The sequence below is a fragment of the Topomyia yanbarensis genome, chromosome 2 (genome assembly GCF_030247195.1).
Source record: "Topomyia yanbarensis strain Yona2022 chromosome 2, ASM3024719v1, whole genome shotgun sequence".
Lineage (NCBI taxonomy): Eukaryota > Metazoa > Arthropoda > Insecta > Diptera > Culicidae > Topomyia > Topomyia yanbarensis.
The window spans coordinates 73,328,568-73,350,834 of record NC_080671.1 but is presented as its reverse complement, the minus strand read 5'-3'; the positions used below and the strand labels follow the sequence as shown (position 1 = coordinate 73,350,834).

Genomic DNA, 22,267 nt, shown 5'->3' with positions numbered 1-22,267 from the left:
ATTTAGTCGATACAAGCCTTTCTTCTCGCTCAGACATGAAAAACAAATAATAAATCGAGCAATAGTTTAAAGTTATAATGTTCAAAGTGGCTGTACTTTTTTTGAAACGGTTCGGAAAGATCGCTTGTTGTTCATTATACTTGAAAATTAGTGCACTTTCCGAAAATTGATATCTTGTTTTGACTCTTTCTGCCCCGGTATGAAAAAAGGTGATTTTTCATTATACGTCTGAAGGAGACGCATGGTAGCCTTTGACTACCCAGGGTTCGCAATATAATTTATAGATGTGTCTTATCATTATCAACAATTGAAAAATGTGTATTCTGCTATAAATTCAACGAACCTAATTTTTTGAAAATGAATTTTCGGAAATAGTGCACTTTATATTCGTAAATATTGAATTTTCGAACCACCCTAAGTGCCAAAATTTTGACGATTTAAAAAAACAAAAAATAAATATCAAATATGAATTCATCGTCACAAAATTACCCTAATGTGAAGTTTTCATCAAATTCGGGCCACTTTTGAGGTTTTGTCCGACTTTTGTATGGAAGGTGATCACTGTGCGGCGTATTTTCAAAGATAGCACTGTTGATGAATCATTCAATAAAAATAGATGAAAAGGGGCGCGGACGAAAATAGCTGACTACCCACAATGCTCTTATGTTTGTTCCACTGACAATTGATTTGACGTAATTAAAATGCTTAGCAATTTGTATTCTGTAATTATATTGGATTCACCTATGCTTTTACATTCTGATTTTACTGTACTGATCTATGAAACTTCGATATGCATACCCAATAAGTAAGACGTAGGACATCAAAGTGCAATTTCAAAATATCCTACGTTCTTCTAATCGTTCTGAAATTTAGACTTTGCGGTTTGAAACCTAAAGTTTGCGCTATAACGAATTCGTGTTAGGTTAGGTTACCGAAATAGTTAACAAGAAAAATAATAAGGGCGTAAAAATCATCAGGATATGACGTAGTATACTTATTGGTTCACCTATCCCCACTCTCCCCTATGTTTCGATCGCGTTTAGACTAGGGCAGTGAGGAGAATTAAAACCTTTAGGAACATGAATTTGTTAAACATGCTTTAAAAGCTCATGCAATCACGCACAACACAAAAAAATTACATCGATTGGATCAACACAACCGGAGCATTCTCTCTCCGTTGAAAAGTTAGTGTTGGCGCCATCTATGCGGTAACATGTGGAACAAAAATGTTCTAACCAAAACATGACTCGTATTATTTATTATAATTCTTCGTAACATACTACTGAGCTAAACCTAACCGTTATTTCAGTAAAATGTATAGTTCGTAGGACTCGAGTAGGGGAGAGAGGGTAACAGTGGATCAGCAGGAACTATGAAACATTCGCAATAAAATCATAATGCATGATCAGAATCATCTCATTCCCTCAAATTTCACGATTTCTAATTCTTTACACGTGTTGCTATATTTTGGAAGAGATCTGATAGCTCTATCTCTTTTAATGGATATTTGTTTGTTTTGTGATAGCCAGAGTAAATTTGCAATGAAAAACATTATTCCATCTTTATGAGTTACCATTCATTGAATAAATGTTTAGTCTATTGCTATTTATAGCAAATTTTATGGTCAACATTTGCCGCGAACAAAGTTTTTTGGTAACTTGGTCATGGTTCTGTGTAAATTCAACATTTTCATGAATAGACCCATTGGGTAACTGTGGAACGATGGCGTATGGGGAACAGTGATTTTTGTTTGTTTTTGTGGTCTGTCTCAAAATGTGAATGGGTTCCGATTTTTCACAGTAAATGCTACGCATATAGTGCAAAATTAGTAAATTTGGGCAAGTTTTTAGAAATTGTCTCTTATTTCAGGATTGCAGCTAATATGCATATACGGTGGTTCGATGTTACGCGAAGATATAGTGGATTCTTTCGTAAACAAACGATTTTCGCCTCAATATAACTTTAATTCAAAGCGTTAGGATCATTCTTCGTCAAAACAAAAGAATGAAATTTATAAGTAGAATATTTCACTATAGACGACATCGTGTTTCATAGTTCCTACCCATGGGAAACACTGATACATTTTACCACCGACTGTTTATTATCCAAAAAATGTTATTTCCCGTGAATTTTACCAGCTGGTAAAAATATATGTATTAGTGAACAACAGAGTGGCATTATGTATCACTTTTGTTTACACAAATAACAAGTATTATCATCAAAATTAAATTGTAGAAAAAATGTGTTTCATTGTTACCCTCTCTCCCCTACAGATACACAATCATGCAGACATCACTTCGTTAAAAGTTTGATAACTTCTTTTAACAAAGTCGGATTGACTAGTAGTCTTCGACAAAGTGGTAGACAATTAAATTATCTTTCTTGTTTTAACTTACAGTGATAATACTATGCATACAGTGTCACCTAGAGGTGAAAATGCGACCTAGTGTGTTTTCTCCATGTAAATTGTCGAAAAATCCCATACAAACTTCAGGCACTTTGGTTCGGTAGCTAGACTTGTCCGCTAGACTTGTTGTTTCAAATTTGGAGCAAGTACTCCTGGTGGGAATAGGAATCGAGTCAGGGGTGTGCCGATAGGGATCATTTTTTCTTGTCGCTCTACTGTGTCCGAGTGTTATGTCTGTTAGTCTGTTGTAACACTGAAGCAGCTGGTTTTGCTGCGCCATATCGCATAGTAGCTGGAGGTCGGACAAAACCTCATAAAGTTATTACGAAATATTAATATTTTATATTTTTCCTAAATTTCTCATGTATTGAATGATATATATTCAAAATTTTATGATTATTGGATAAGAACATGATTTAACAGCAGTTTTAACGTAGCAGAACTGTGTGTGTGTTTACCGTAACGCTGTTTTGCCTCCATTTCTGCTGTGTTATTTTCATCGATTTATTCTGGATAACGCTAATATAATTAGTTTTGCCTAAACGATCATCACCGACGACAAATTAGCTACGTTAAGTTCAGTGTCTCAAGTGAAAAAAACTTCCGGTGCCATTATCACTCACCACTACCTACATTGCTGAAACAAACGACCAGAATACTAGGTACCGATCGCTAGATTGCTGCTGTGTGTGAACTGCTCGAAAAAAGCAAAATGATCTGCAACCAATGTTTGTTAAATATTGAATCGGACGAAACCTCTGTTACTTGTAAAGGCTTTTGCTCCGACGAATACCATGCTGAATGTGTTGCCCTCTCGGTGTAGGAGGCGCTTAGCTGTACACAGCAGCGGAATATCCTATGGATGTGCACGCCTTGCACCGATGTCATGATCGATGTTCGCCGATTTGAGGCATTTTCTGAGAAACGCAAGTTGCTATCGAAGCCTTCCAGCTTTGCACCCGTTCGACCCGCTATTGTTTCTGTTCACACTGAACCACAAACCGAAAACCGTGCATTAGATTTATTTGAAGAGGTACGTCAACTGAAGGATCAGGTTGCGGCTATTAATGAAATGATTGCTGGCAGATCGTACGAAGTTACCCAATCGTTTACAGAAGCAAGCTCTCCTTCAGATCAATCGTCGCTGTTCTCATCAACCCAACTGCAGCATGGCTCCAGAAATGTTTCTCGTCTTGGTAATTTGTCAAGCTCGTTACCCAGCTCATCCGCTAAACTCTGCTGGCTATTCTTCACGAGAGCGAAAAATTCAGTTACTGAAAGGAACATCGCGGATATGGTAACAAAATCGCTCGGAAAGAAACCTGCCGTTGTGAAAAAACTTGTGCCAGACTGGAAAGAAGTAGCTTCGATGCCTTTCATTTCGTTCAAGGTTGGAGTAGATTTGAAACTGAGAAATGCTGCATTGTCACCGTCAACTTGGCCGAGAGGGACTTGCTTTCGAGAATTTCACGAGAAATTTAATGTATGGGAACCTACTGAATAAATGTTGATGTATATGTAATGTTATGTATATTAAATGTAATGTAAATGTGATATGCAGTGACTTTTGTGATAAAACGTACATATGTAATTAGTTTAAATAACAGTCTGTATGACACCCTGCGTCAAAGATGAAGTTAAATAAATAAATAAATTTAACAGCAGTTTAAACGTAGCAAAGTCCGGACATTTTTATGATTTTCATTTCCAAAACCACAATTTCTATGTTTACTTCAAATGCATGTTGCTCTTTTGATTGTGGTCCGATTTTAGCACAACTAATTTCATATTATAGGGAAACGAAATAACTTGTTTTGAGATTATAATATATTCACTTAGTTTCCTTGGAACTATGACTTTTTCGCTCAATTATGTTTGGCGTGGTCAGATATACATACATGCATGATGCAATTGTCCAAGTAGAAAACATATGTCATGAAGAACAGTTCATGAAAGAAAGAATGATGAATTTGCTGCTTCCAAATTTAATTTTGTTCTACCGAATCCCAGATTTTTTTTTACAACTTTTACCGAGTTTTTCACAGCCGAGCACTCAGCTAACAAAGTTTTTACCGTGAAAGTAGTAACGTTTGATTTGCTGAAACTCGAAAAATCTATCGCTGAAAATCATAAATTAACGTCACTTTGCTGAACTATCAGTTGAAAAACGTTACTAGCTGTTCAGCTGTGCGGAAACTATCGAACTGAATTAAGTGTGTATATTGATTATCTCCCATACTATTTAGTTCAATGATTATATTCTTGAGGCCATCAAAGATAAAACTACGGATTTGTCGAATACGAAGGAGAGTTTTTTCGTGTACTGTGAATAGATACCGAAACAAAAAAGGTATCCACATAAACGTATCATCCGCACGCTAATGCTTATCCTGTCCATATCAGTGCAAGTTTCCATAACTTAATGGCTCGAATCAAAACTGTTCTCTCAAATTAATAAAGCATTTGGCACATCCATGGAAAAAATATAAAAAAAAATTCCAAATTTGTAAGAAATAAATATCACGCTTGGTGTTTTCATTTTGCTGTCTGTCGAAGGTATGCAATTGTATACAGAAAATCGTAGTTTTTTTATCCTAAAAAACGAGCATAAAGTTGAAATCTCTACAATAAAGAAAGCCTTGGGATTAACTCTATATTTTTTTTTGTGAATTATGCCGATCGTTCATTAAGCCTAATGTACATTATGCCAATCGTCCATTATGCCTACCGTACTTATGCCTAACGTGTGTATGCCTAACGTACTTATATCTAACGTTGCGCACCCCAATCTGGCGAAAAATTTCGGAACGGTCATATATTATACATTCTATCGGAAATTACCTCTACTTTTTGAATATCTTGGTGTCATTATGCGCCTAGGTGCGCAAACGGGTGTAAGGCGATTTAAAAGTTTTGTTTCTGATATGGAGGCGCGTGGTGTTTTGTGCAAGATAATTAAATAATCTACAGTAAACCAACACTTTATACAATAGATTTAAAGTAGTGTTCTTCATTTTGTATGATGTTGTTGATATTGGTGAACAGTAACGGAAAATCTATCATAAAGATGGGATCATAGTCGTAAGAAAGGTTTGAGGACACTGTAAGGAAAAATGAATGTATTATTGTATTACTTTTGACATCAAAAATTAACTCAGCACCTCAAAATTAGCTTAACTTGTGATTTTAAGCCAAATTAGTCAACATTTTAAGTTTTGTCCGACTTTTGTTCGAAGATCCGCCACTGTGTATTGAGTTCCGTTCTTATTCCCAACAGCAATGAGTACTGACTTATTCAAAATAGCTTTCTATTCCATCACGATAAAATTGGGTACATAGAAAAAGGATAAACTTGTAAAAAACGTGAACTTGTATTATGTGAAAATTACGTTGAAATTAGTGGTACGACACGTATTGATAGCTTCGAATAATTTAGTGTTTAACTAGTTTTAAAATTAAATCTATAACAACGTCCAACAAAAAATATCAGTAATGAGCATTGAACATTTCACTTTGAAATGATGAAATACAATTAGTTGAACACGAAGCTCATATATATATATATATATATATATATATATATATATATATATATATATATATATATATATATATATATATATATATATATATATATATATATATATATATATATATATATATATATATATATATATATATATATATATATATATATATATATATATATATATATATATATATATATATATATATATATATATATATATATATATATATCGCTCTCATATAAATCTGTGAAATCACAGAATGCAATTTAAGATATGTAGTCAAACTAGGTAAATGATTTTTTATGTAATGACGCGCCACCAAAAATTTCACGTGGAAAACGTACGGAGGTCAGGGCAGGAAAATTTCGAAAAATGAATTGATTGGTGTTCGAAGCTTCGCGAAGTACCTTCTCAAGCATACCACATGCAATCGATGAGTTTGACACAATCGCTGCGAACATTTAGGGGTAAAACTTATCTCTGCTCGGACGAAGCGAGCTTCGCATCTAGTTCGCTCTTTACAATGTTCGAAAAAGTTCACATTAACCTTAGAAGCACACATCGTCGAACACGAGGTAAGCTCTTGGCTCGTGGTTTTTGCGTTTTTGGAACATTTCCACAGAGTTTCGAAGCGATATTCGGTGAACACATATAAAGCGAATGCCTCGTTTATTTGAGAATCGCGAACATCGAAGTTTTATATCGCTTCAAGTATCAGCATCATGAGGCCACCGCGAACATGTTCGCTACGTGACTATCTGTCTTAAAATCATAAACTGTAAATCTTATTTTGAGTATAAATAAAATGGATTATTTTAAGATTATAATTTAGGATTTAGGGATTAGGTGCGTCGCATACCTTACCAATTTATGAGCCACGAGTTTGAATGAGCGTAGTGGTAGTGAAATTCAAATTCTTTTTTTCGGAATACAATTATGTTTACTAGCTACTTTGATTGCAAACTCGTCTTTTCTTCTTCAATCGGAGTATATTTTCCCTGCCAAGGAGTTTAGGTGAAGATGTATAAAGTATGTTTAAGGGGGTAAGGGTTTCAGCGCGAAAAAATGTTTTTTGGTGAAATGACTCTTTTGGATGAAATGATACATTATAATGTACAAAAGTTTTGATCAATTCGCTTCGCCCAAATTTCTAAAAAAATCGCAAATAGTGTTTTTACCGCTAAAACCATTACCCCTCTCTTAATAATCTCCCTATCTAAAACAAATTCTTCCTAAAAAGAACAATTTTCGGATGGAATCTCACTGCTGACGTCCGAGTTCAGTTAGACGGCGAACTTCAGTTATTTGCATCCACTGAGGGGTAGTTAGGCGTAGTCCGTTGGCCTTTGTTTTCAACTTGTTGCGGTTTCTAACGTTCTTGCGCAACATTCCTAAATCGGCTAGTCATATTCACTCAATAATATGCGATGATTTGTGTGTTAAACGTTATTTTTAATTTTACCAAATGAATTTATTAACAAATACCTACATACTTGAATCCATTATTATTGTCATTAATTGAATTATAATTTCTTGGCATCTGTACCAAACCAAGAGGAAAGCTTCCAAATGATTTTTATAATATTGTTTTATATGTTTAATGGTTGATTACCTAATCACAAGAGACAAAATATTTATTTTCAAACATTTTCGACATAATCTGTTCACTTAATAAATGAAGTGTCAAACTTATTACATGAAATTTATTTCCTGACTCCTGTACATGTGTCTTGTGATAAATAATGAGAAGGATATTCCAACTTGTTTGTATTGTATTTGTTAACTAATTACTGATGGAGAAACGCAAAGAACTTACAATGTTCTGGTTTTTTTTTTTGTTGGAAATCCAAAAACAATTCTGAAAGGACAAAATTTGGTTTATCTTCTCCATGATGTAATCTTCCCTTATTTGACTTTTACTAATACAAAATAAAAGAATGAAATCTTTAGGGCCCCCTGTATTTTTTTTTGAATCAGTTATAGCCGAAATGCTTTATGTAAGGGAAATCTCGGAAAATGAGAAGCGAAATAAATAACTCCAAGTAGAATGAAAGTCGTTCTAAACTCGAACTTTTTCCGAATACTGTCTTTCCATTATTATTCGCTTTTTGTCGCATTCCATATTTTGATATATTATTTTGAAGACCCATATTTAAGATCAATACAATAGTAATTCTTCAAAAGGGCTAATGAGACTTTTGTAAACTAACTTATTTCGCTCATTTTTCCGCTACAGAGTTGAATTTTATGAAAAATACACATGAATCAACATCTTTGCCCTTGGTAGAATCGATTTCAAATATTTTCTGTGTTGAAATGATAACAAATTAAGAGAAATCAGCAAAACAAAAGTTTGTTCACAAATCTTATTAGCCCTATTCAAATGTTGATATGGAATAATAAAATCAATCAAGATCAATTTCGATTTTTTTTTAATTTTGCGGTGGTGTAATCCCTTAAGTGGTTGATTTAACGGCTTCTTTCAAAATTTATCGAACCTACTCCCATTCGTTCATTCGTTAGAGTAGTTTATGTTAAAGAGAGTGTACTTAATTAATAGGAACACTTAAATTTAGGAAGTTATGACCCTCGCTCCACAATGCAGTTTGTGACAGAATTGCTCAACTGAAAATTATTAAATGAAATGAATGAAAACAAACATTAGACTATAGCATTTTGTACGCATGCACTTCAGAGGTCCAAGGGTTACAATTTCTGTTCTAGTTCTCGGATCGCCAACACATTTTTTTCGATTTTTTGGCCCAGTTCTCAAGGGAAATCCAGTTTTTAACTTTTTGCATACATATTGCATTGAATGAAGAACTTAGATAATGTATTCATAAAGTATTAGTAATAATTCGATTGTCCGTTCATTTTAAAAGGCTATTTTCTATAACTTTACAACTGATTTAATTTCACTTTCAAAATTTCTCGAAATATTATGTTCTAAAAGTTCTCAACCGATATAATATTCGAAAACAGTTATAAAAATGTCTCATCACACTGGTAGATGGATTCAAAGCGTTTTTTTAAATAAGTGCACGAAAAAACATGCGCCCTTCTAAAACATACTTCTGAATCAAAATGGTTTTACTGTTAGTCGAAAACAAGATTTACAAAACGACCAGAACTGCCAAATATGAATCGGGAATGGTCGAGTTTATTGACATTCCCTATTTATTTCTAGGATTCATCATACACATCATGACGTTATTTATTTAACTGATAATCGATTTTTTCCTTTGAATGGATATCGATATCTTCATCCTCAAGAAACTGACATAACTGGATCCTCAAGAAACTGACATAGGAACATGACTAAGATAAGCGAGCCACTCAATACGTTGTGTACATTGTGTTTAACTTCATTTTCTAGCCCTAATTTATTTCATTTGAAAATTTATCCCCGCCCTGTCACGAAATCTTGATTTTATCCCTACTGGTAATATATCAGTAGGGTATCTTAAATAAACTTGTTACGTCACTTTTCAGTTAACCCCAGCATCCATAAGCTATACATTGTCACAATTATTTTTCACCTATTCCACCCTTAATACAAGGCCTCTGTCTAGAATATACTTTTTTGCATAACTAGTAGGTAGGTATTTGATTAAAGAAAACTAATATCGTCCGGCGACCATGTTAGCGATGGCCCTCGCGATGCTAAATTGATATAATCCTTCGGTGTTCGCGATTCTGAAATACTTCGAGGTAATCTTTTTTCTGTGTTCGCGAACATCGCTTCGAAGCTCCGTGTAACTGTTTCAAAAATATCGATCACACGAACCAAGAGCTTAGCTCGTGTTCGTCGAAAACTACGCAAAAGCTTTTAAATATCTTTCCGAACATCAATGAAATGAACAAGAAGCTTCATTTGTCCTCGCCGAAGAGCATGCAAAAGTATCGCCCAAATGTCCGCAATTACGATGGTAAGCGATTGTGATGCGAAGCTTGTGAATACGAACCAGTAACGCAAAGCTTCGCGCTTTGAAAGTATTCGAACATAGGTTCGGTTCGAATATTTCCTGCCCTGCTTTTTGTCCACAAACGGGGAAGGGGGTATAATTTTCTGTTCACCTGGTTAATGATCGGCCTCTTATTCATATTCATCTAACCTAAACAATTAAGAGCCAGAACATTATGCCAAATGCCATTTACGGCGTGGGACTGAATATTTAAACTTCTTCCATCGCACTCGTACTATCAGCAAGTGCCTGGGATTGTCATACTCATACTCGCATGACAAATATTGATTCGAAGCTTTTTTCTGGAAATGTCATTAAAATCGACATATTTATTATTCGAATGCACATCTGCCCATCAGCAACTGCTGTCGATGAGTCAGCGAAAAAGAGAATCTCATTAATTAATAAAAAAAAACCCCACATGACAACTGGAAAATGTAAGAGGGTTCCCACTCCGTGGGGCACTTTGTGTGGTTGACCACACAGCGATGGACTGTTCGCCAAATTACCCATTCGCTTCGGGTTGACTGGTAGGAGCAGGTAGAAATGGAGTTATTTTCGGCATCGGACTGCTGATGCTATAATTGTTTTTCATGAGGATAAAAATGGTTACTGCGTGAGCAAATTGCACACATGTGTTTAAAGAAATTTGTTAAAATTTTCGATGAATGTCGTTGAAATAAAATTTGGAATAAAATTGTCAAACAATCGTTAAAAGCAATATCCCAGCGCATATAAAGGGGAGTTCAGAATATTTTCCATACCATATGCATATTATTGTACATGACCAATACCCATGCTATCGATATTTTTGTCATCCCAATGAAGAGCTTTTGGATGATAATAAAGAGGGTAAAATAAATAAGTGCGCCTGAAAAAATTATTCAATATCGATGTTTACATTTTTTCATATGAATGCGGATTTTTCGGCTCTGGACAGAGTGGATTCTCGTCAGAAATTCAATTAAATAATTTTCCAATATTCTGTCTGATCCTCAATGATGAATGTAAATGTTTGATAGTATAATCAAGGTAAAATCGAAATATTGTTTGGTGACAGTGCACCTTTCTTCAATCAATTCTAGTAAGCCATGAGCAAACTATGGCAATAATAAATAAACCAGAAGCGCCCCGCTGAAGGTGGATCACATTATGCAGAAGCTAAATAATTCGTTACCAATTTCATTGTTTATGTAACCGCATTATTGAGTGTAGTCACGATTCGGTGGTCATGATCGTGACAGGTACAATTTGTCTCGCCTGAATTAGTTAAATGTGGGAGTACTTGCGGTTCATGGACCGTGTTATATGAATTCGATATAGGGATGAACGCGTTGTTGTGTACCAAGTATATTTAAAATCGACCCAAGTTGGGTCGTGGACTATACAACTATACTTCATTGTGAGAAAAGAAGATTATCTATGAATATCGGACGTGACAATGTCTTAGATTCGGAGTTGGGTTCTCGTAAGCTTGTATAAAGACAAAAATTCAAAACAAAAAATTAATGAAATTGAATGAAATCTGGAACATTTCTATTTGCTTTGGTGATAGAGGAGGTTGTTAGTTTAGGGTAATTTTTTTTGGGATAATAATATATCTAACTCTGAATGGGTGTTGTGAGCCGGAGCCAAGTGAGCTGCGTTCTAAGCAATCGATTTACCCGCCCCCCCCCAAATCTCACTTATAAAACCTATAAAACCTAATAATATCTAAGAATTGATGTCTTTTGCGATTTACGATGAAATATAATAATTCATCTCCACATTGTCGGCATTATAGAACAAACACACTAGATCTTGATGATATATCAAACTATATAATCGTACGGATAAAATGCCATAAAGCGAATCTAGTGATATCAGCACTATTACAATAAGTTTGGAATGAAATATCGATAGCACTTTGAAAGTGGAAAATGGTACTCTCTTTGCTGTCAGAGAACCCAGCTCTTCAATAGCAAGCTAGTCTTAAATTGAATCCGAAAAACCCATGGAAAAGTCGAATGCAATCGGAAACATTTTCAATATCAACTCTATTAGTCTTTTCTGTTCAAGCCCAAGCACACAACGAATGTTCTTTCATGGCTGCACTTCATAAGTAATGATAGCAATATGTAGTTCGCACAAATCCCTTCTATCAATAGCATCCGTCATTTTCAAGCTGCGAATCCTTCTATCTTCTAGCAAGGGGCGAAATTGACTAGCAGCTTACAGCATCCATTTCCAAGAGGGTTGTCAATCACTAGCGTGGTTCTTTCAGACTGTCCGAACCATGAAAATTGCTCGCGGTGGCACATTTCCATTCAATCCCAGCATCATAGTTTTCGCTTGAGCTATACCCAAGTCCGAAAATAGTAGAGCCACCCCAACGTTCGACAGAGGACCAATCAACGAAAGGAAACGGAAACAGCAACGAGCATCGTCTATGATTTACTTGCTGGAACGCCTGGGGGGCATGAGGTGTGATATTTTTCACTCATATTTCCTTCCTCTTTTAATCACTTCAACAAGTGCACGCGTTCCAGTCAAGTCAATAACGCTAGCGGATATAGCTTTGCAATGCATGTGCAAAGATGAGACGTGGAAAATATGGATTTGCCGACGGAAACTGACTCCGGTGCTATTCAAGAATAAATGATATGTACCTACCCAGTCAGAGTAAAACCAATACGGTGGAAGCTTTGGAATGGTAGCTGAAACACGTTGAATTTCGCAAACAGAATTTCTATTTGAGGTAGGATGATTTTTGACTTTCTCATTTAGCAAATATTTCAAGGAACTTGGTTATTATGCGTTTAGGATCCATTTGATACGGATGATTTTGGATGTGTTTGCAGTACTTTTTGATCAACCGGGAGGTAGCTTGAGAAAACTCTCGTTTGGAAATTTGTGCTTTTGAAATTTATCATTTATTTCATAGTTGTACGGAATTTGAAGAGAATGTAACGAATGGGTTAATCGGTGGTAAGTTGGCGGAACCCTCTTCTTTTGTGTTACATGTATGGTTATGCGATGTCTCTCGTTGTATGGTAAAATACATTCTCTAAAGTGTTTACATCGCATTTCATTTTGTTTGGCGGGTGATATTGTGGTTTTGAGTGCTTATGGTATTTTTCACACTTTTTTCTATTTGTGGTTATTTTGCAAATTACCCCATGAATGATTAAATTTTTCGATAGTGCGTGAGAGTGGCGTTTAAGTACAAATTGGGGCAGGTTGAAACTAACTTTCGCAGTTCAGAAAGTCATCCATTGTTCTCATTTTTTTAAATTTTTTTTTCCAAACCAAGATAATTTGCAATAAACGCTCCAAAACGAGATTTTGATTTACTGGTTTACTCAATAGTGCGGTACACCCGCGCTTCGTTTTGTGTACGTTTTATCGAATCTTATGTATCACCGAATCACAAGGCTAAATTTCAAGATATTACTTTTTATTTAATGAAGTTATACGAAAATAATAATACATTTATCGCTGAATTAATATGCAAATTATTAATAACCTGTCTTATTGGGACAAGAAATTATATTCAGAATAGTTAAAAATACCGAGTAAAAAACCATTTTCATGCAGTTCGTTATGGTTTGCAGGATTTTTCAGAAGTTTGCGGTATTTCTTAAATTCTTAATGAAGTCTATAATGGATATATTTCAATATAGGGGCCCTTTTTAGAAATTTTGGAAGAAATACTAGAGTTTTTGAATGTGAGTAACTTGCATTGCACTGGACGGAAGTACATCTCGTTGTATGGTTGTATGGCAATGTATGCTCTAATCTGTCGGAAATCAATTTTGCATTAAAATTCTAAGTATACACGGCTTCTAAAAATAAAGCAAAAGCGATGTGGAAAAACGAAATTTTCCTGCCTATTTCAGGCAGAGCAGTCAAAAAAAGCAACTAAGAAACCCAATGGAAGCTAACGAGCCTATTAATATAGGTCCCGCATGTGCTTTTTCTACCATTCATTGCTTGGATTTTTAAAGAGCAACACATGGATGGGTATGCGCCCGGGTTATTTTTCAAAGGAAATGTAGCTGTTCTAAAAATGTCAAATATGTCACTTGACAACGACCTCAGAGTTACAGAAATTTGACAAACATTTTAATCTTCATAGAACGTGCATCAATCGGTTTTGTTAAATTTGAGAAAGTATTACCCAAATTTCCAAAATATATGTGTAACAACTCCTATAATTTAAAAATGTGGCAGAATGAGAGGCTTATCTTTCTTGGAAACTGTAAATTATCTGGCTGTGCCAGATAAATCTGGCACTGTGGCATCCCTAGTATGCATACAATTCCCAGCTGTTTGTAAAGATTATCGAGCGCCCTTCACGCTGCTGTGCGAAGATAAATTTTGCACACGCGATCGACATGTTATGGAAGGTAGTATATAGAAGTCTCGCGTGTTGTTTTTATACCATTCGTTGCTTGGATTTCGAACGAGCAACATATTGTGCGCAAGTTTCATAGCTATGTGCAAAGTTTATCGGGCGTTCTTCACTCTATGTGTTGCACGAACCTGGTAAAATTATGACCTACACGAATTACGTTAGAATTGCATTCACGAGCCTCAAATGAACCTGAACGTAGATAACAGAAATCTACAGTATCCAATGATCTTCGAATCCAGTGAATTACCCATCAAAACCAACATCAAATGCTGTTTTAGATCCACCATAATTATCAAAAAGAAAAATTTGAAAATTTCCTATTCGAATATGATTCCGTTGATTATCATTAGATTTGAATTAATAGGCCGAAGTGCAGCATTCCAGTTATGTCACTTTTGCGTTTTTTCCCTGCTTTCCAAGGAAAACGTTTCCAAACTCTATGTACGGTATATGAAATTAAACGACATCAGCTGCGTACAAAACAATCGATTTTTCAACTACGGTAGGTCCGCCCCTCCGCAGTAGTGCTTATCCACATATTTCTATGGAGTACCTTTAGTTTCCTATAAATTCTCAGATTTTAGTTAAATTTATTAGGACTTTCGTCGGATTTTCCTGAACTTCGTAGGCAGGACTTTGTTTTCGGAAGGGACTGAAATAATGTAATGCAGAATATACTATGACTTCAGTCGACTTACCAAATAATCAGTGAAAAATGAGAAGTGAAACTTTGAAGGATTATTAGTGGAAACTACCCCGAAACAAAGACAATGAAAACTATAAATCTTTTGAATATGTTCTTAATATAGGTATAATATGTCATTGCAAATTAAAGCGTCTGGATTCAGGATGTCGTGAGAACATTCGAAATGTCAGTTTAATTTTATGCAGAAGGTGCAAACGACATCAAACCTGAATGCAAAGTTTTCGCAAGATCTGGCAAGCGATTTGTGGACGCGGTGACATTCGCACTGTCTGAATAACTTCTGTAATAATAAACGTCGAAGTATACTACGCTCGAAACTTGTTTGTATGGTACATCGGGGCATCACGATTGCTTAGGGGTTTGCACTGAAACACAAATAGTGTTGTAGAGCTAGTCTGATCCTTATCAGCAAACAGAAATCAGAATATATTAAATCAAATGACACGGAAGGAAAGGAGAAGGAGGAGCGAGGAAATAGAATTGGAATGATGGGAAAACTAACAGAAATAAAACGAACAGCATGCAAATTAAACTCACAAGTAGCTCAAATTTCCTGCGAGAGAGCCTAAAGCTCTTTATCGTATTGGATAAGGAACTCTAGTATGTCTCTGAGCTTCAGTCGTCCAAACATGGTGTTGTCAATTACGCTACTGCTGGGCAGTTGAATATCAGATGATATGAGCACAGATAACAGAAATTTAGGCTAAAACAAAATTTCTTCAAAAACCTTTGTAAATTTTCAAATTGATAAACGTTGGAAATCCGTGTTACACTATTGCCATCTATGCAACTGCTTGTTACACGTGTTTGACAGCTACACTCCAACTGCATTCTATCGATCACTGTGCCATCTACAAACGTTTACCAAACTTGTTTCAGACGTCTGATTTATTTGAAATTGCAGTAGCGGGTATTGACACGCGTTTCGAATCGAGCCTAAACGTCTGTTATCTGTGATATGAGGTTTCGTAGTCGAATTATCAAAGGTCACATGAAAATGACTCAGCGCGCTGAATAGTTGCCATGCGATAATTGAGTTTGCAGTGGCCGATTAAGGCCACTAAGGATTGAGTAGATTTTTCGAAATTTGTTTGGCGACATGTTTGTAGAATTCTCCAATAATTGCGTTGCCTGGATGAAACCAAGAACCGGATTCTCTTACCCATCTTGTCGAAATTGGCAGGGTGGGCTCAGGGCCAACGAAGTTGATCGCTGCACCTACACTTGCCAATTCGTCAGTTCATTCATTTCCTGTAATACCGGAATATCCGGGCACCCAAACAAGGTAGATAGTGTTGACAATGCTTAGTTCTTTGATTTGGGGGTGCATTGCATCACTAACTTGGACATTGATATGTCCGAGCTAAGGGCCTTGATTGCAGCCTGACTATCGGAGCAGAAGTTTATAACTGCCGGATAAGTTCTGTTGAAGGGCCGATTGTACCCCGCACATAATAGCGAAGATTTCTGCTTGGAATACTGTACCGTACACTGAAGTTTTTTTTTATGCGGGGGATAAGTACCGCATAAAAAAACCGCACAAAAACCGCATAACTTTGCAAATCCGCATAAAAAAAACCGCATAACTTTGAAAATCCGCATAAAAACCGCATAACTTTGAAAATCCGCATAAAAAACCGTATAATTTTGAATATCCGTATAAAAAAACACATAAGGTGTGAAATATTTTTCAATATTAAGAGCCATAGTACTCAAGAAACAGCAAGGATTTGAAGTAAGAAAGTTTAGAAAAGCGTGGAGTAGGGTCATATGAGCAAGCTTAGAGTTTCCCGGCTACTTAACTTTTTGTCTTCTACAATGCATGAGTCAGGATCTTTTGGCATTAAATGCGAATCATCTGAGTCTGCGGCATGTCCGGACAAGCGTAAAGTCAAAGTGACTCACCGGAATCGCAGGACTGACCTCGGCACTTAACCGACCAGCATCGAAATAACGATTTCGAGAGAAATTTCAACGTTGGGAAATTTCTCCGTCGGAGTAGACTAGGCTCACCGCCGGGGACTAGTTCGAGGAGATCGGGAAGTAGCACCGGCAAATGGTTGTCCGGGCGCCTGTCAACTGGAAGTCACCCTCCACCCAGAATCGCAGGACCGACCTCGGCATCTGCCCGGGTAGTATCGATTTCGGAAGATCTTCCACTGCCGGGGAATTCTTTGTCGGAGTAGGAAAGATTCACCGTCGGGGACTATTCCGAGTAGTCCGTAGCTAATCGCCGGCTTAAATCGTCGGGGCACCAGTGAACCGGACGCAATCCTCTACCCGGAATCGCTGGACTGACCTCGGCATTTTGCCGGACTGCATCGAAGGAAGTATAACGCGTCCGTCACCGGTTGCGGGAGACATTTTTTCGTCGGGGAACTCTCCGCCGAGGTAGGCTAGCTCCATCGTCGGGGATTACGCCGAGTAGCACCGAACGTGGCAAACCACCAGTATAGGGTCGTCGGGGCACTAGTGAACCGGAAGCCACCTTCCAATCGGAATCGCTGGATACAAAATAATCACACACACATAGAGATTTTTTTCCGATCTCGCCGAACTGAGTCGAATGGTATAAAATATTCGGCCCTGCGGGCCTCGGCTAAAAAGTCAAAATTCTTACCGATTACATAACCTTTACATTACATTACATATTATGAGAAATGTAAAAAGGTTTTCAGTCACTTTCTGTTTTTATTTTCACTGACATCATGAATGCTCCACATATCCTTAACCCAAAGATTAGTAATTAATAATCTAAAATAAGAATATGACCAAAAAATCATCAGAATGTATTTATTTATATATTCAATTTTAAAGCGCCTTGAATTAGCTTTGGATAGGTCCTAGAGAAAAGTTGGACAAGAAAGGGTTAATCGTATTACTTTGTAATTTATGTTCTACAAAAGGACCATTGAATGGCAACTCGACTGGTTGTGAAAAAGCTCTACAATTTTTGATAAGGTAATTCTAGTAGATTTTCTAATCAGTTTATCACTTCATAATTTAAATTTGGTTGAATTGCTACAAATGTTTTGGTTTTAAAATTGGCCTTACCTCGAAATTGTACCGATATAATATAGCCATATGTATTAAGGACAACATCTGCTGCATATGTTGAAGCAATTACCACGCAATATTTTTTACCCGAAACCAGCACCATTTTGTACCTACCATGTTGGGCCCCATTAATCCCGTGTTGAAATGTACCGCATCGCTCTCGCCAAGCTCATTGAGCCATTGCCTTCATCACATAATAACTTCGTACACTGCAATCGTTTACCAGACAGTCCTAATTTGTGGTATAATAATATAGATGCTAACGGCGATCGCCGCCCACGCGAAAGCTAATACAGCCACACCTAATATGGCACATTTTGGACCAGGAAAAACAATTGCTACCAACCATTCATTCATTACTTCTAACAAAACAAATGTCGGCAGAGAATTAGATTTTGTTTATTGTTATTATATTATAGCTTAATTTCGGTTCTATTTGAGTTTTCGCTTCCATCGTCGCCATCAAACAGGGGGCTGATTGCTGATGGCACCAGAAGTACTCATTTTTCTGTCTCTGTCTGTTATAATGATCTCAGAGGTGTTAGCCTAATTGTAGAAATTGGAACGAAAATGTCGAGTGGAATTTTTCCAAACAGGGATGGTCATGCGTTTGATTTTTGTGGTTGTAAGAGGTATTTTTCTAGAATGATGATTGACCTATTCTTACTTTGTCAAGAGGTGCCGAGCTGTCTTTATTTCTAGTGGCCGCATTTAAAAAATATCAGTTGGTATACAAGTCCAAGAAACCAAGGGCATGGTGATAATATTCACTATTATAATTTTATTGATTCGACACATAATTTTTCACAAATTGTGAACGTATATTACATTACTTGCAATAAATAAACATAATTTTAAGAAAATTAAAAGATACATTCATTCGGGACGTTTACAACGATTTGACGAATCTTCATTCGACAAATATGTTATAACTTTATCAATCATTAAAATTTATTACAGGTTCGGAAAGTAGACAAAATTTTACGAGAGATTTAATCAACATAAACTGAATATACTAGAATTTGATGATATGACTTTTATTGCAATACGAAGAAAGTTCTAATTTATGACGCGTTGTAACGTCATGTTGCATTATCGTTCATAAAACAATCCTCTTCCAGTATATTCAATTAATATTGATTGAATCTTCTGTGAAATTTCGTCTACTTTCTGAATCTGTAATAAGTTTTGATGTAGGCGTTCATTTGATAAAGTTATAACATATTTGTCGAATGAAGATTCATCAAATCGTTGTAACGTCACGAAAGAATGTGTCAAAATCAATTTGTTTCACATTGATATTAGATTATGTGTAAACTTGCCATATAAATTGCGCCAAAGACACATGTAGGATACTAACAGAATATATTAGATTTATATAAATTAAACACTTGCTCTAAGTTATCGCTAATTGGTTTCTCATGAATAGTATGGGCATACCGTAGTTAGTAAATCGATTGCTTTGTACGCAGCTCACCTGGGTTCAATTCCTAATCCCGTATATGCGATTAGAGATTTTTTTTAACCTGAAAGAGGTGAATGGCCCTAAAGTCAAACTATTACAATCGGTACAACAAAAGTTTCTCCTGTTTTAAATTAGTTATAGAAGTTGTGGTGCGACTTCATCTCATGAGAATCTGACACTAACTTAGTGACAGGACAAAGCCAGCTCGTATGACGCAAGCTCCAAAAAGAAATAAACCTGTTTGTGTGTCTGTGCCACAATAGATCGAAACACTGGTCGCGTTGGAATATGTACCCAACAAAGGAAAAACAATGTATGTCTGAGCTAGCCCATAGTCCTGCGTGATTCCGCACAGGAAAAGTTTTTAGAGTTAACGTTAATCCGGCGCTAGCTTAGTTCTGTCGCTAGGATTGTGTCGGATGAGACGAAATCGAAACGCAAATCTCATAGCTAATTTAATTATAGGTTTTGAGCCCGTTACGCGCGAATGTGATATAAAACAATTTTTGCTTAGTGAAGAAAAAAGTTTTTACCCTAATATTTCTCTACTAAGGTGGAATATAGCAGAGTTTTCTCATATTGTTAAATACGATAGTGTGTAAGATACCTTGAAAAACGCATACATACTGCCGAAACGTCGGATGCTAAGCACATGGTACGTTGCTTAAAATTTCCGATAGATTGAAAGTCGAAACATAATTTTGATCTCATCATCACTAACTATTGTTCTTTCATGAGATACCAATAGATTTCTAGTGATGAGAGTAACAACAATTTTTATTGGGTGTTAGGGGTAATAGGTTGGGTTATTTTCGTGTCCAAACGTGTGAAAATACTATTTCTCAAGGGTCTGCAGTTCATTCGGAGTTGATTATTGAGGAGAACTCACCCCTATCTTTTTTCTCCCATGTTGGCTACGAACCTTTTTTATGACCTAGCGCGTATCACAAAAAATTGCAGTTTTGCGTAGAAGCTTCAAAAGCAGTACAATAGCCGTTGACATCCCCAAATAAATATCGTATCCGTACGTACGCCTCGTGATCCACGATAATACCGTTTTATCCTTCGTTGTTTCCATTTCACTTCCACTGCAAATGAATTTCAATTCCAACGTTCAGCTCTACATCTCCGACCGCCGAGACACCAGAGGCAATGAGTGTGGTAGAATTTAGCTTGTTTATTTATTTGGTGTGTTCACAAAACAACGACAATCGGTTGATATTTTTCCGACCCCGTGGCATGTGTTTACTTTTCGGTTTAATTTTTTTCTCTCTCAATTTTCTATTCTTTTGTGCAGATACGAACAAGGCCTGGAGGACTACGACGAGGCGGCAGAGCGGCTTGAACGAGAAAAGAAACGTCCCGGGTTTCAGCAACAGTACAACACGGTGGTGCAACCATTCCTAACGCTGTTTAATGTGGTAAGCAGCGCTTTATCGTACGGAAGATCGATGGGAACGACGGGTTTTGGGTTGGATAGAGCTAGCATCCTAGGAACGATTCGTGGGCTTAGCGAAGGAAGCAGCATCGGTGCTGGCAATGATCAGACTGCGGACATAAATAGTGAAAAATCAACAGGCAACGATGGTGATGCGGATAAGCAAAGAGGTATGAGCTACTTTTGGGTTTGTCTTTGAATCAACAGTTCTGCTGCGTTATTATCATTAGGTTTGTTTAAATATTCGGATATAGTGGAATTACTTGGAACATAGCGATACTGTCAATCGAGTCAATTTATTCTGATTCTTCAGCATACAGGAAGAATGTCGCTCCTGTATTCGTTGCTTCCTGTTTGTTTTCCTATGTTAGCAAATCGGATTAAATAGATGCGAGTTTAGAAGAAGTGAATACTGGAACAAGCCTATTGTATTGCGGCAATTTATTATTCTCTATGGAAACCAAGGAGATACTGTCTAGCAAGTATTTCGTAACCAACGTAACCAACAGTTGTGTGTATTCCCTCCGACCGGTTGTTTGTCAGCTGATTTGCTTTCGCTTTTTCGTGGAAAATAGTCGCGCGATCGATTTCCATATCGTATTTTGCTGCCATTCGCTTTTATCAGTTATAGTGCACTGTTTTCGGATCGTACATTTTACATCGCTGGTGATATTATAGATAAAAAGCCGATTTTTCGCCCGATTAAACGAACTTCTATCGTTTGTTCTATCATTCGGTGCTACCGCTTCTATACAGTCGAAAACAAAAGAACGTTATTCTTCATCATACCAGCTTTATTGAACAAGAGAAAGTCGTGCGGATTGAAGATATTTTGCTGCGAATGTGCCTTGCCTATCATGCCTGGAGGGGTAACCATTTCTTGTGATGGATTTTGTCAGGATATTTATCATGCAGAATGTGCTGTGCTGACTACTGCAGAGGTCACCTGCTGCAACAGGTACAAGAATATCTGGTGGATGTGTACCCCGTGTACGACGATCATGGACGGCGTTCGCAAGATGCAGGCTTTTCGAGATAAACGCGAGGCGATCACCGATGCTACTTCATTTACCACTGCTCATGCGGCTACTGTTGCTGTCGATGTAAATACTGAGACAAACAAATACAGTACTGATATAATCAAAGAAGTGTCGAACATGAAAAACGAAATCGCTGCAATTCGTGAATCAATTACCGAAATGGCTGGATCTCGTTTTTCTTTGGCGGAAACAAGTTCACCTCTAGCTCAATCAATCCCGCAAATGTCGTCCACTCGATTGAAACAAGGGTGTAGGGTTGCTGG

At 36.7% G+C, this 22,267-nt stretch overlaps 1 protein-coding gene across 1 annotated transcript in view; it reads left to right on the top strand.

The window, feature by feature from the left end:
* The window catches only part of LOC131679526 (uncharacterized), a 45,611-nt gene that overhangs the window by 1,298 nt on the left and 22,046 nt on the right, over positions 1-22,267 (top strand). Inside the window, exon 2 of the mRNA XM_058960266.1 lies at positions 20,817-21,134. Coding sequence (XP_058816249.1) covers positions 20,817-21,134 — 318 coding nt within the window. The remainder of the gene's footprint in view (positions 1-20,816; positions 21,135-22,267) is intronic.